Source organism: Phaenicophaeus curvirostris, chromosome 8 (genome assembly GCF_032191515.1).
Source record: "Phaenicophaeus curvirostris isolate KB17595 chromosome 8, BPBGC_Pcur_1.0, whole genome shotgun sequence".
NCBI lineage: Eukaryota > Metazoa > Chordata > Aves > Cuculiformes > Cuculidae > Phaenicophaeus > Phaenicophaeus curvirostris.
In genome coordinates this window covers 16,811,947-16,825,895 of record NC_091399.1, presented here as the reverse complement: position 1 = coordinate 16,825,895, position 13,949 = coordinate 16,811,947, and the positions used below count along the sequence as shown (strand labels likewise).

The window sequence follows — 13,949 nt, the reverse complement described above, 5'->3', positions numbered from 1 at the left end:
TGGAACCGAAGCTCACATGCTGGTGCCCTCCAAGCAGGCACAGCTACACAGGAGACGGGACGGCTTTGCTCCCTCTTAGGGCCAGTGGCTTCTAATGCCTTTTCCCATCACAGAAGCAGCCTCTTAATTAAAGCCCACGTATGTTCCTTTGCAGTTTTGCATGCGAAACCCTCCCCTGTTGTCCAGAGCAGGAGAGGCAATTCCTGAGAGCTGTCCCAGAAACGGGGCCCACGCCGCCTCTGGTCACTCGGAGTGGAGCTGGGCTACTGGCAGCCACCAGCGGGTCCTGGTCTGGACGCAGGAGGGAAGGCAGCCCAGGCGTGTGACGTGAAGCGGGTTGCGCATGGTTCCAGAAGCCTCTGGTTTTTTGGAAAGGGAAAAATATAGAGCGTAAGGAGCAGTGGCTGAGGGAACATGGGTGTCATCCCTTCCCCTTCACAGGGCCAGATGCACCTTGACACCCTAGAGCCTGGTCTTTCAATCCATCACCTCCGCAGCAAGGACAGACATAAACGTCCCCGTCCTCAAACCAAACAGGCAGGAGGACGGCGCAGGGTGAGCCTGGAAACAGGAAGGGGCTCAGTGTACAGGCAGGTTCTCCTGGGACAGGGGAACAAGCTGGGTCCCGTGTGCAGCCCCGGGCGTGAGATTTCACTCACACACAAACGCACACAGGTAACCAAGGATTTTGTCCCTAGTTCTGAGCTGAGAGGAAAGGGAAGAGGAGGAAGGGGCAGCCTTCATGGCCTGGCACTTCCCTGCAAGGTCCATCAGCTCTCTGGAGGGAAGGGAGGCTGTGCTGCTCCCGCTTCCGCTGGGGGTGCGGCAGGACAAGAGCTCAGCTGAGGGGCATCCGAAGCGTGAGAAGCGATCCATTGAACCAGCTCCCACCGAGCTGACAAGGGGGAATCCGGCTCACGTTGTATTTAACCAACCCCTCGGCTCCCTGGAGTCGCCTCCTCAACACTCGGAGCTCCCATAATACTCTCTCTGCGAGTGCTTGCCGGCTTTTTCACAGCAAGGGCACCGCGCAAACCAGGCCCCTCACAAGTGGCTGGGAAGTGGAAAAAATCCCCCCCTTCGCGTCTCTCTGCTCACACGAGCATCTGAGCTCCAGGGGCATCCTCACGTACCAGTCATAGAATCATAGAATTATAGAATAACCAGGTTGGAAGAGACCCACTGGATCATCGAGTCCAACCATTCCTATCAAACACTAAACCATGTCCCTTAGCACCTCATCCACCCGCGCCTTAAACACCTCCAGGGAAGGTGACTCAACCCCCTCCCTGGGCAGCCTGTTCCAGTGCCCAATTGATGGATGGTTACGAACCAGAGGACATTTAATGAGCACCCCAAGCACTGAGCAGCTTATGCTAAATGAAACAAAGGCACCTTAGCATAAGGCCTCACAGCTTTTGCACCACAATTAAAGCTAACTTTGCAGAAGCAGCAGCTGCTGTAAATGACACACTCCCTTCAAGGTTTCTCTTTGCAACAATAGAGAGTCGTTCTACCCTAGACGCCTCTCATTTCTCAGGGGAAGCTTTCCTCGGTAGTCCTTGACTTGTTACTTTGTAGGCTATCAATTTGTAGACTGAAATGCTCACATAGCTATTTCTCATGGGAAAACATAATAATGTATTGTAACTAATGATTACTTGTTGCAAATGGAGAATTGTCAAATCAGCTTGTAAAACAATGGCTTGCTTCAGCAAGTAGGGTATAAAATGTGTTGGGAACTTCGATTAAATGGCTTCACTTGGATCATATTGATCACTGCGTGTTGTCCCATATTTTCTTCCGTCACCCAATGACCCTTTCTGTGAAGAATTTTTTCCTAATGTCCAGCCTAAATCTCCCCTGGCGGAGCTTGAGGCCATTCCCTCTCGTCCTGTCCCCCGTCACTTGGGAGAAGAGGCCAGCACCCTCCTCTCTACAACCTCCTTTCAGGTAGTTGGAGAGAGCAATGAGGTCTCCCCTCAGCCTCCTCTTCTCCAGGCTAAACAACCCCAGCTCTCTCAGCTGCTCCTCCTAAGACCTCTTCTCCAGCCCCTTCCCCAGCTGGTTATAAAACCTGGTGATTCTGTGTGTGATTCTGTGTGTGTGAAGAGCAGCGGAGATGCTGAGACCCCACGGAGCTGTAGGGGGAGGAGGTAAGGAGTAACAGCAGGGGACGAGGAGTGCAATGCTACTAGGAAAGGACACCAAGAATGTACTCGGGCACTGCTGTTCTTTAATGTTTGCTTTGTCTCGATCCCTGGAACTGGCCAAGCCTTGACTCCTGAGAGACTTCCTTGGAAACACGTTTCTGAAAGGAAAACTAAACAACAAAGCAAATCCATTAAAAATTCCATGGAGTTAAAACATGCCCAAGGTATCACATCCATAAGAAAGTTCATCTCCCCTCCCGCTTTGATGTCAAAGAGACAGGACGCACGGAAGGACTAAGGGAAGAAGTTTTAATTGCCATTCTTTCTCCTTCTCCACACTGACCCACGCTGTGGATCCAGCTGGGAAAGGACACTAGGGAATGCTTTCACCCACAACAAACGTGCAGCCTAAGGAACCACTGTCACACCCTCCGGGCAAGACCACTGGGTCAGCAGTGTTCACACAACTCCTGGAGACAGCAGGAGAGCCCTGGGCTGGAAACACAAAAGGTCTGTAGCCTCTCACAGTGAAGGCACTTGGAACGTTATTTCTTTCCTAGCCTGAAATCAGTGACCCTAAATAGATCTTCTGGAGTGCAACAGGGAACGCTCACTTACAAGGGAGACAAAGTCAGTTACAGTGACCTCCTGGATATTGAGCCTGTCCCACATCTCAAAATCAGACAAAATTACTTTCTCTCAAAACCAGACCACGCTCAGCAATTCTTTCTGCCCTGAGCCGGAGTCAAGGTAACAGCCTCCCTGCTCGGCCTCTGCCAAACACACTGGACAAATCCCTCGGATGTGCCCAGGCGGAGAGAGCCCTGCCGGCACAGGCGGGAAATGAGGTGCCCTCAAATATTGCCTCCCTCTCGGCCTGGGAGAGCAGACTGAGTCGCTCTAACAGGTCTGTGTCAGTGGCACGTTGGGGATTCCAGAGCTGAACACAGGGCTCCAGGTGGGGTCTCACCAGAGCGGAGCAGAGGGCCGCAGTCACCTCCCTCGCCGGTCCCACTGCACAGAACATCTCTGCCACAGCCACTGCTCCCTCTGTGGGGACAAAAGAGGATGAATCCCAGCAGTTAATTTTCCACTCAGTAAGTCACCGACACAGAACAATCCAGTTCCACGCCCTGCCGAGGGCAGGGACACCTCCCACTGGATCACGTGGCTCGAAACCCCTTCCAACCTGGCCTTGAACACCTCCAGGGATGGGACACCCACCACTTCCCTGGGCAACCGGGGCCAGGGCCTCACCACCCAAAGCACCAAGAATTTCTTCCTACTGCCTAATCGAAATCGTCCCCCCTCCAATTTACAGCCATCCCCCCTTGTACTGTCACTCCACGCCCCTGTAAAGAGTCCCTCCCCAGCTTTCCCAGAGCCCCTTTCAGTTCTGGAAGCTGCTCTAGGGTCTCCCCAGAGCCTTCTCTCCTCCAGGCTGAACAACCCCGACTCTCTCAGCCTGTCCTCACAGCAGAGCTGCTCCAGCCCTCGCATCATCTTTGTAGCCCTCGTCCAGACTCGCTCTAACAGGTCTGTGTCACTGGCATGTTGGGGATTCCAGAGCTGAACACAGGGCTCCAGGTGGGGTCTCACCGGAGCGGAGCAGAGGGCCGCAGTCACCTCCCTCGCCGGTCCCACTGCACAGAACATCTCTGCCACAGCCACTGCTCCCTCTGTGGGGACAAAAGAGAGTAAATCCCAGCAGTTCATTTTCCACTCGCTAAGGTCACCAGCATCAGAAGCACAAGGATTTTCAGTTCTTGCAAACAGAGAAGCTTCCTACATCCCTTTCGGCAACAGCAGTTGCCCTGCGTCCAAGGAAGCTCTAGGCATCTGTGTAAGGCAATGATGCACCATGGACCTCCAGAAGCCATAAGCACAGATCCAGACTGGGGGTGAATTCTCTATGATTTTTCAGATCCATCATCTGGACTCGCTCTAACAGGTCTGTGTCAGTGGCATGTTGGGGATTCCAGAGCTGAACACAGGGCTCCAGGTGGGGTCTCACCAGAGCGGAGCAGAGGGCTGGAATCCCCTCCCTCGCCGGTCCCACTGCTTTGGACGCAGCCCAGGACACCGTTGGCTTCTGGGCTGCAGGCGCATCCATCACCAGAGCTTCTCATCCCATGGCGTTTCTTGGGGGCTGAGGTCAGAATTGACACAAACAACCCATAGCTGCTTCCTTCAGGACAAGCTTTGAAGCAGATCTTCATTCAGTCTGGTTCAACACAGAACACCACATGCTGTCTCCAGATACCTCTGATCCAAAGAGGTTTCTCAGGTCTTCTAAATCCAGAGAGGGGACAGGAGCGCCTTTGATCTCTGGAAGGAGAAGACCGTACACTTGAATCCAATTACAGCACTCGCTCTGGGAAGACCTAACAGAAAATTATTACTAAGGGAAGAAAAAAAGAGCCGTTCAAATATTCCCTCATCAGTTAAACAACCTGTCACTGGCTGATCACTGCCACCAACCGATTCCTTCTGGCCAGCACAGAACACCTCTGCCACAGCCACTGCTCCCTCTGCGGGGAGAAAGGAGGATAAATCCCAGGAGTTAATTTTTCACTCCCTAAGGTAACCCACAACAGAGGCACAGGGATTTTCCATTCCTACAGAGAAGCTTCCTACATCCCTGGAAGCAACAGCAGTTGCCCGGTGCTGAAGGAGCTTTAGGCGTCTGCGCAAAGGAATGTTGCGCCAAGGACCCTCGGCAGGGCGAAGCCTGTCAGAGCACACTCTAGGAGCCCCAGAAAAGCAGAGTTTGTAAGTGAGCTGAGGGGAGTGGGAACTCCTGTTATCCAAGAGCTGTACATTTCTCCTACCCGATTTCCTGACCCCATGCAGAAGGAGGACTTACTTACCACCCCTCTGGCTAAAAGTTCCCTCCCGTTCTGGCCTTTAACCCTCTGTGGAAACAACCTCTGAAAGTCGCCTGCATCCATACACCAAACGCAGACACGGGCGAAAACCCACCTCCTTGCTTTTCAAATGTCAGTCCCTGGTTCTTCTCTGCAGTTTTCTCTGGAGAGGCTTCCCGGGCTCAAGGACGGTTCTCCACTCCCAACTCGGCGCTGACTCGACTCGCATGGAACGGATCCACCTGTTGATTCCTTCGACCTGGAGCTGCGTGTTGTTTTCAGCACCTGAAAGGGTCCCTTCCAGCTTTCTGGAACTTCCGCTCTCCCACGGCTTGATGTCGACGGAGTCTCCGGGCTGGAAGGGGCGTCCTGGAGAATCTAAAGCGAGAGGCTCAGGACACGTTACGCACCGCCCCAGGTCATTCACTCTTTTACCCGACAACAGCAGAGAAGATTTTAGCTCTGTTTCTCCTTCCAGCAGCACGTCTCGAGGAAAAAGGGTCATTTGATAAGGCCTCCCAAACACTGATTCATACAGACTGCTCTTTGTCTCAGCTCTCGGCTGTAGCCTTGTTCTTAGCACAGCCAGTACAAGAGCTCGAGGCCACCACAAAGAAGTCTCCTCACAAATTTTACCCTTTTCCCTCTGCAGAGTTTGATTCACCCTTTCCACCTTCCCACTACTCTGGGGGCTCCAGGGCGGGTGCAGGGCCCATTTTATTCCTCGGACTCGGCTCAGCTCTTGTACAATCCCCGCCAGAAAGCGAGGACCTCTAGCTGACAACAGGCCTATGGCAATTCCAAACCTTGGTCAAATTCCCTACAAGGAGGTTTGAGTCACCTCTCTTGCTTTGACGGTGCTGCAGGGCAATGCCTCTGGCCAGCCTCAAAATGTGGCTCCTGGTCCCCACAGGTCCCGGGATCCGCCCTGTCTGGGCAGCTCAGAGAAATCTCTCTGCCAGGGATCACCGGGGGCATTTCCTCTGCGAGCAACTCCTAGGGGAGGGCGCTTGAGAGGGACGGGATTATTTTTCAAACAGATTTCAGGCCTCCCCACAATGGATTTAGCAAGCCTGCCCATCCTCACGCTAACTACTTGTCCCCTTAAATCATCGATTACAGCCTCTGCTCCCCAGTGAGTTTCTTGATGCTTTTTCTCAATGAATTTTAGCACTACCAGGGAGAAACTACAGCCTCTTTTGTAGGGGTCACCATCCACCCCCTCTCGTTTGCTGTTGCCCTCACTGATTTTGCCAGTTCCAGATCAGCATCGCTAGAAATGGCACTTGAGAGGGACGGGATTATTGTTCAAACGCATTCGCATCCCCCCACAACGGATATTCAGATCCCTCTCCACAGAAGGGATTAATACCAAGATACCTTTTCCTGCTGCCCTCGAGCTGCTCGCTCTGCCAGTCCACTACATACCTTCATCGGGGACTTTCCCACCCGAGGAGCCTTGCGATGCATTAACGCCGCTTCTCTCCGTTGCCCGACGTCTTCCCGCAACTGCAGGATTTCTTCTCGGTGCTTGACGGGGGATCCTCGTGCAGTTAACACTCCTCTTCCTTTCCACGTTGCCCCACGGGCACGGACCAACCCCAAAGCGTATTTGGAGGCCATCCATCTATTTACCTTCTGAAAGCTGTCCTGATACGGTAATTCCCCTGTTACCTTTACCCCTAGAAAGGCAGCTGCATTTCCTCCCGTAGCTGTTTTCAGCTCCTTGAATCAGGAGCACTGGTGTCGCCGCTGCCCGCAGGCCCTGGCCACCCCCGGCTCACGTTATTCAATTCCTTAGAAAAGGACCCACCGGTCCCCACACGAGCAGCCCTTCCCCAGAGGCCTTAAGGGCCTTCTAGAGAGCCTTTACCACAAGTCCATCACGAGGTATCCCCAGGCGACACCATCAGCCGTTCCCAGGAGGTCTCTCAGCTCCCACACGCCTCTGGGCTCGGCGGTTCGGCAGACGCTTCCCTGCGATCGCTCCCGAGTCGCTGACGTCCCAGCCGTCACCCCAGGGCTGTCTCTGTGAGCAGCACGCAGGGCGCAGGGCGCTGCAACCTCCTCGGCGCGCAGGAAGGCAGGGGACCCAGGCTTGGAGACCGTCCTGCTGGGACACCGCGGGACTCGTCCTCCGCATCCACGCTGGGCTTGCTCCCATCAGCCACGGCCTTCTCTTCCAGCAGACTCCATAAAAAAGACAAAGGAAAGCACTTGGTTAATTTTAAAACCTTAATTAACATTTATTAACATTTAAACTACGTACAGGGGAAACCATTGAAACTACGTACAGGGGAAACCATTGAAACTATGTACAGGGGAAACCAGGTTTCCCCGCTCCCCCCCCACCCCCATGCCCTCATCGTATGGCCTGGCGAATGAAGCTGCTCTGGACTATGTCTGCCTTCTCTCTCTCCTTCTTCCTGATGGGATCCACCGCAAAGCAGCGCCAGAGTCGCAGCGTTTCATCCGCAGCAGCCGAGGCCACTGTTTCGCCATCGGGGCTCAGAGCCATGCTCAAGACTCTCGCCGTGTGACCTGAAGAGGAGGTGTGCGCTCAGGGACGGGCCGCTCGGCGCACGCCCCGCTCCCTCTGCTTCTGCCACCACGCTCACGTTTACTGCGTGGGCCCCGGGAACCCCAGCAGCTCGCAGAGCTGGCCCCGCACCGGGCTGCAGCAGCAGGAATTCACAGCCCAGGCGGGCATTTGCACCAACAGCGTTCCTTCAGCAGCCCCCAGGAGGGCCTCCCTCGAGCAGCACACGCCTCTGCTCAGCAGCCCGCACCAGCCGAGCTCCAGCTCGGGCCACCGCTCCGCTCCACCCAAGGATCACGTCTCCTTCAGCCGCCAGCAGCCCTCCCTGCCCCAGGCAAAGGGCCCTGCCTACCTTGCAGCTCAGTGACCTTGGACATGGCTGGATACTTCCAGATCACCAGCTGATTCTTTGCGGAGCCGTGGCCCGAAATGAGCTCCTTGTAGGTGGTCGACCACACGATGGAACAGACCTGGCAGGAGGCGGCAATGCAGGGAAGACGAGCTGCTCGTGCCGATGCTCAGCACCCCGAGAGGAGCACGGCCCCCTCCTCGGCCCTGCCTCGGGGCCTCAGGAGCCAGCAGCTCCGCTCAGGCGTCCCACCACAAGCTGTTTACATCCAAGCCGACGCTCACGTCTCACCTGGGAGCGGGCATCGATATTGCCCAGGCAGGTGCCAGAAGACACGTTCCAGAGGCGGATGCGTTTGTCGCCGCCTCCGCCTCCAGTGGCCAGAACGCTGGGCTGCCACGGACACCACGCCACAGCCTGCCAGAAGAGGGGTCAGCCTGAGGCGTGCAACGAGCACCCTGCGCGCAGGCAGTGCCGCACGGCTGCCTCGCACACAAACGCGAGCCCACAGCTGCCCCGCGCTCACCTTGACAGCACCCTGGTGCTGACGGAAGCTCTGCGCTGGAGCAAATCCTCCACGGCCCCCCTGGCTGCTCGGCCAGATGTTCACCACGTGGTCGTCACCACCACTGGCGAGGAAGCGGCCGTTTGGAGACCACTTGAGGCCACACACCTCCCGCGTGTGACCAGCAAGCGTGGCCACCTGGTGCTGAGCGACTCTGACGTCGTGGTGCTGGATGCAGCCGCTGCGAGCCCCGCTGCAGAGAGAAGGCTCACAGGGTCAGGCTGCACACAGTGCTGGGAAAAGCCATCCTGGCGCTGGGGCAGGACGGCTGCACCTGCCGCAGGGTTTCACACCGGTGCTGCCGGCAGATCCGGGCTCTTGGCGTGAGCCGAGCACATCCACAAGGATCTGCACCGGCTCCGCTCCGCCCTTCCAACCCCACCCACTGCTTTACCTGGACAGGATGTAGCTGTTCCAGCTGAGACACCCGACACGGGACACGTGGCTGCTCAGCGTGCGGACACGTTTCCGACGCTCCACGTCCCACAGCTAGGGAAGCAGAACAACAAGTTCTCCAGAGGGCCAGGAAACGCCAGCCCCGTTGCTTTGCCCTACAAACCGCAGCGCGCAGGCTCTGCCATTCAGCCTGCTCACTCTGGGAGCAGGGAACTATTTGTATCTCCTGCCCGCAGAACGGAAGGAGAACGCCAGGGGTCAGGAACCCCAAACCCAAGCTCTGCCTCACTGCCGCAGCTGCTCACTGCCGGAGGACATCTCCAGCCCACACCAGGCAAGTCGGAGCGCGTTGCATCCTTCTAGCGCCAGCCAAGCCTTCGTCCCAAGGCCCCACAGCTCCAGCAACCCCTAAACAGCTCCAGCTCGACTCCTGCACTCACCTGGACCTCACCGTTGCTCAAGCCAACAGCCAGGCAGCTGCCTCCGTTACCCCACGACACAGACGAAACGTAATCAGCTACGTGCTCCGTCTCCATGAGGTTGATGATCTCCCCAGAGACGTGGTGCCACAGGTAGACAGTGGTGTCCAGAGCCAGCGCCAGGAGGTTTTGAGAGCTCCAGTCCAGGAGATTCAGATCTACCGTTTGGAAGAGCAATGCAATGCAGGCCACCCTGCGCTGCCCTGGAGAGCCCTGCCCTTCACCGGTGCTCATCATAGAATAACCAGGTTGGAAGAGACCCACCGGATCACCGAGTCCAACCCTATTCCACCTCCACCAGGTATGCGTGTCCCCCAGCCCCAGTCCAAGCCACCTGCCCAGCACTCGGGACCACTGCTCCTACAAGGCTTCACCCCAGAAGTGGTCCATGCCAGCCCGAGGGCAGAAGAGACCGAAACAGCCCAGGCAGAGCTCCAGTCCCTCAGACCACGCTGGCCTAGGAACCGCACTGCGCTACACAACGATCTCAATGCCCAGCACGCGACATCGCAGCCCACTTACAATAGTCATCACGGATGTCTGGGGCATCCAGGACCCCCTCTGGCGCGCAGGGAATGTATCTGCCCTTCCTCCTGCCGCACCCAGGCATCACCTCGTGCCTGCAGAGCGCTGTGACGTTGTTCTGAAAGCCTGTGTGCAGAGAAACACTTCTGTTAACCGGAGGTCCCGTTTCCTCCCAGCTAAGCCCTGCTCACCCGAGGAGAAATCCCTCCCGGGGAAAATGCAGCCCTGAGAGCAGAGCCACGCTCAGAGGAATGCAGGGCGCTAACAGCACTGCCGGGGTGAACTGCTGAACCAGCTCTGGTAAATCAGTTCTCTGGAGCTGTCACACAGCCCCTCAGCCGCTGGACACCTAAGGATTAGGGAGAGCCCGGTGTGCACAGCAGCTCCCAGAAGCCGGTCGATGCCTCCAAATGCGGAGCCTCTGTGCCGCTGTTCCCCTCCCCAGGGCTCTCCAGCCGAGTCGACTCACCCAGAGCCTGTCCCTCACCTGCCGCAGGGCTCGGAGCCTTTCCACTGAGGCTCAGGATCTTTGCCTCTTCCACATCGAAGCCGTTCAGCCTCACTGCCCAGGCTTTCTGGCGCGCCTGTCAAGGCAGGTCGAACAGGACAGGTGACCCCAAAGCGACCAACGGAGGATTCCATCCCATCTACGTCGCCCTCGCTTTGAAACCCAAAGACCACGAGGGTCGGCCCCCTCCTCTGTGACGGCCGCTGAGGACCTCGTCTCTCTCTTTGCCCCCGACCCTGGACCCGCGTGTTCCTGACTCCAGTTCCTGAGCTCAGCTCCCTCCTGGCTGTGGAGCCATTCCCTCGATTCTGCTCTGCAGGATCTGTGGTGACGTTGAGTCATCGAGGGCGCGATCTCAGATATTTGTGTGTATATATATATATTACCACTCCTAATAAGATCAATAACCATTATTATTATTATTATTGTAATTTTAATTAAAGCTGCGGTTTTAGTTTCCAACTCACAAGTCTCTTTCCTCTCATTTCCCTTTCCCCCTTTCCAGGGGTGTGGGGAGTGGAGGGATTTGGGAGCGCAACTGCACGGTTTTAGCTGCTGAAATCAGCCGGGCTGGGGCTAACCCGTGACACAGCTCCAAGGGGTTTTTCCTCAGACACCAGCAAGCTCTCCTGCTCACATTTGAGCACAGAAGAGCGGCCAGGTCAGCGTCTCACGGCCAGCGGACAAAGCCACAGCCACAAGGAACCAAATGCTTCCTACAGAGATTTCAGAACCCAGCAGACACGTTCCAGAGCGGCTCCCCACGCAGACATTGTGCTGGAACAGCTCCCGCCAGCAGTGTCCCTGGGCACAGGCTCACAGCCTAGGAGCTCTGTCCCCTGGGCTGATGAGGCTTTAAAACGGAGCAAAGCTGTGTTTGGCTCCCACAAGGGCCAGAGGCTCTTCCCAGGGACACGACCCTACAGAACAGCTTCGCTCAGGGTCCCGCGTCCCCGTTCCATTCCCAGGCCCTACAGCTCCAACCTCATCCCCGGCTCCTCAAGGGCAGAGCTGGAGGCAGCGGCGCTCGGGGCTGTCAGCCTCACGCAACCACGCGACACAACTTACAGTTTGCTTCCCTGGGAAAGGCCGCGAGGGCGTTTGGGAGGGAGCAGCGCAGTCCCTGCAACTCAGCAACACGCTCACCTTCTTGGTGGGTGACACCAAGGCAGGGTCCTGCTCTTGGCTCAGGAGGAACTTGGCCACCTCCATCCTCAGAGCGCGACGGCTGGGAATGTAGCGATCTGGCCGAGCGGTCGTTTGGCTCCTCTGCATTTTGGATCCTCGTTTACCTGCACTCACACGCATCAATATTGTCTGACAGCTACGCAAGAGCCCAGAGGAGAGCCCTCCCGAGGCAGCCAAGCCGGCGCTTTGCCACATCCCCCCTCGCAGACGAGCGGGACTCCCAGCGCTCGTGCCATCCAAAGCCCAACTCGCTCGTAGCTCTGCCCCCCGTCTAACGCACCAGTTAGAGGCTGCCGAGCTCTGTGCCCCCGGCCTCCAGAGCCCCTCGGCTCCCCGCACCCCCCTCTGCCACCGCTCACCGGCTGCGCCGCACCACATCGCGCTGGAGCTGCGGCTGATGGGGCTGAGCCCGGGGCTGAGCTCTGCTGGGCCTCGGGGATCGCCGGGAGCGGCTGCAGCAGCACCGCGGGGATCACTGCAGGGATCGCCTCGGGAATCGCCTCGGGAATCGCCTCGGGAATCGCCTCGAGCGGAAGGGTCGCCTCGAGCATCAACTGCACGTGGGACGCAGGCGAGGGCGTCAGCGCAGGCAGCAACGGGACTGGGCTGCAGCCTGGCTGCCAGGGCCCTGGGCTGATCCTCAGCACCCTCAGCACTGAGGCCTCCTCTGGCCCGGCCTCTCCCTCTGCCCCCCTTCTCCTGCCCCTTCCCTCTCCCCTCTTTCTCTCTCTCTCCCATCCCTCCTCTCCCTCTCCCCTCTCTCCCTCCCACCCTGCTCTCCCTCTCTTCCCTCCTCCTCTCCCTTTCTTTCCCTCTCCACAGCTCCTCTAGGACCCCCCAGAATCCCTCTAGGACCCCCCCAGGATCCCTCTAGGACCCCACGAATCCCTCTAGGAACAGCAGAACCCCTCTGGAGACCCCCAGGACCCCTTTGGGACCCCCAAACCCCTAGAGGGAACTTCCAGAATCCTCTAGGCACCCCCGCAAGACACCCATAGGACACCCCAGAACCCCTCTAGGGACCCCAGGACCCCTCTGGAGTCCCCCAGGACCCCGTTAGGACCTCCTAGAACACCCCGGGGACCCAGAACCCCTCTAGGGCTCAACAGAACCCCTTTAGGGAACTCCAGGCCGCCTCTCGAGCTCCCCTGCAACAAGGTGGGGATCAAAGGGGAAAAGAGCGGCCCCCCAGCTCAGTGCCGCCGCCGTGTGGCCGCATCGCGGTACTGCAGGAAGGGCTGCAAGAGTCTCTTCCACAAGCTGCTCCTTCTCCCTTTTTCCCACCCCAATTCCCCCAGGCGGGAACCCCAGACGGGTCCTGGGGGGTCCTGCAGGGGTTTTTGGGGTTCTATAGGGGTTCTGTGGGTCCCTAGAGGGGTCCTTGGCATCACTAAACGGGTCCCGAGGCTCTAGGGGGCTCCTAGGGATCCCTAGGGGGGCCCTGGAGGTGGTGGAGAGGTCCTTCAGGGGGTTCCTAGAGGGCTCCTGAGGAGTCCTAGCGGGGTCCTGGGGGGCTCTAGAGGGGTCCTGAAGGACATAGAGGCATCCTAGTGGTCCCTAGAGGGGTCCTGGGGGTCCCGAGACGGGGCCGGGGGGGGTCCTAGATGGGGCCTGGGGGGCTCCAGAGGGATCCTGGGGGTCGTGGAGAGGTCCTGGGGGGTCCCTAGAGGGGTCCTGGGGGTCCTAGATGGGTCCTGGGAGGCACGTGAGGCCACTCCCCTTTCCTCCTCCCCCCTCTCCCCCCATTCTCCTCCCCTGCCCCTTCTCCTCTCTCTCCCCTTCCCTCCCCTCCCTCTCTCCCCCTCTCCGCGCCCCTCCCCGCCTCCCCCGGACCCGCCGCTCGCTGCCTCCCCCAGACCCGCTGCCGCCCGAACCTCCGCGATGCGGTTGGGGCTCCCGCAGCCCCCGACGGCGGTTGGACCCGCGCGGACGCGGCTCCGATTGGCTGGGGCGGGGACGGGCCCCTCCCATTGGCTGGGGCGGGGACGGGCCCCTCCCATTGGCTGGGGCGGGGACGGGCCCCTCCCATTGGCTGCGGCGGGGACGGGCCCCTCCCATTGGCTGCGGCGGGGCCTGGGGGCGGGGCTAGGGCGAAGCCCTAAGGGTGTGGGGGGAACTGGGGGGCTGGAGGGGGAAGAGAGTCGTGGGGGGTCAAGGTGCTGGTGGGGTTTACAGGGCCCCCTCTAGGGACTCCAGGACCCCTCTAGAACCCCCAAAACACCTAGAGTGAAGCCCAGAACTCCCCTGGAGCTGCCCAAGCCCTCTCTGTGTCTCCCCAGAAGCACTCTAAGGATGCAAAGACCCCTATAGGGAATCCCAGGAGCCCTCTGGAGCTGCCCAAGCCCTCTCTATGACCCCTCAGAACCCTCTAGAGACCCCA

The 13,949-nt window shown here is 58.3% G+C and overlaps 1 protein-coding gene across 1 annotated transcript; it reads right to left on the bottom strand.

Moving 5' to 3' along the window:
- Positions 1 to 7,382: 7,382 nt before the first annotated feature.
- Positions 7,383 to 13,569, bottom strand: LOC138723330 (cell division cycle protein 20 homolog). Its single transcript, XM_069862275.1, has 11 exons — positions 13,403 to 13,569; positions 12,934 to 13,010; positions 11,528 to 11,676; positions 10,361 to 10,457; positions 9,871 to 9,999; positions 9,310 to 9,506; positions 8,868 to 8,962; positions 8,435 to 8,666; positions 8,200 to 8,325; positions 7,912 to 8,029; positions 7,383 to 7,561 (listed from the first exon to the last, which is right to left on the bottom strand). The coding sequence occupies exons 1-11, from the start codon at positions 13,567 to 13,569 to the stop codon at positions 7,383 to 7,385; spliced, it is 1,566 nt and encodes a 521-aa protein (XP_069718376.1).
- Positions 13,570 to 13,949: the final 380 nt, after the last annotated feature.

What these genes read in the sequence shown, in the direction of transcription:
- LOC138723330 (XM_069862275.1), bottom strand. Translation starts at nt 13,569, where the DNA reads ATGGGAGGGGCCCGTCCCCGCCCCAGCCAATGGGAGGGGCCCGTCCCC. An exon ending in TGAGCAACGGTGAGGTCCAG is followed by an intron (nt 8,963 to 9,309) that starts GTGAGTGCAGGA and finishes CTGCTTCCCTAG; the next exon opens with CTGTGGGACGTGGAGCGTCG. An exon ending in AACAGCTACATCCTGTCCAG is followed by an intron (nt 8,667 to 8,867) that starts GTAAAGCAGTGG and finishes TTCTCTCTGCAG; the next exon opens with CGGGGCTCGCAGCGGCTGCA.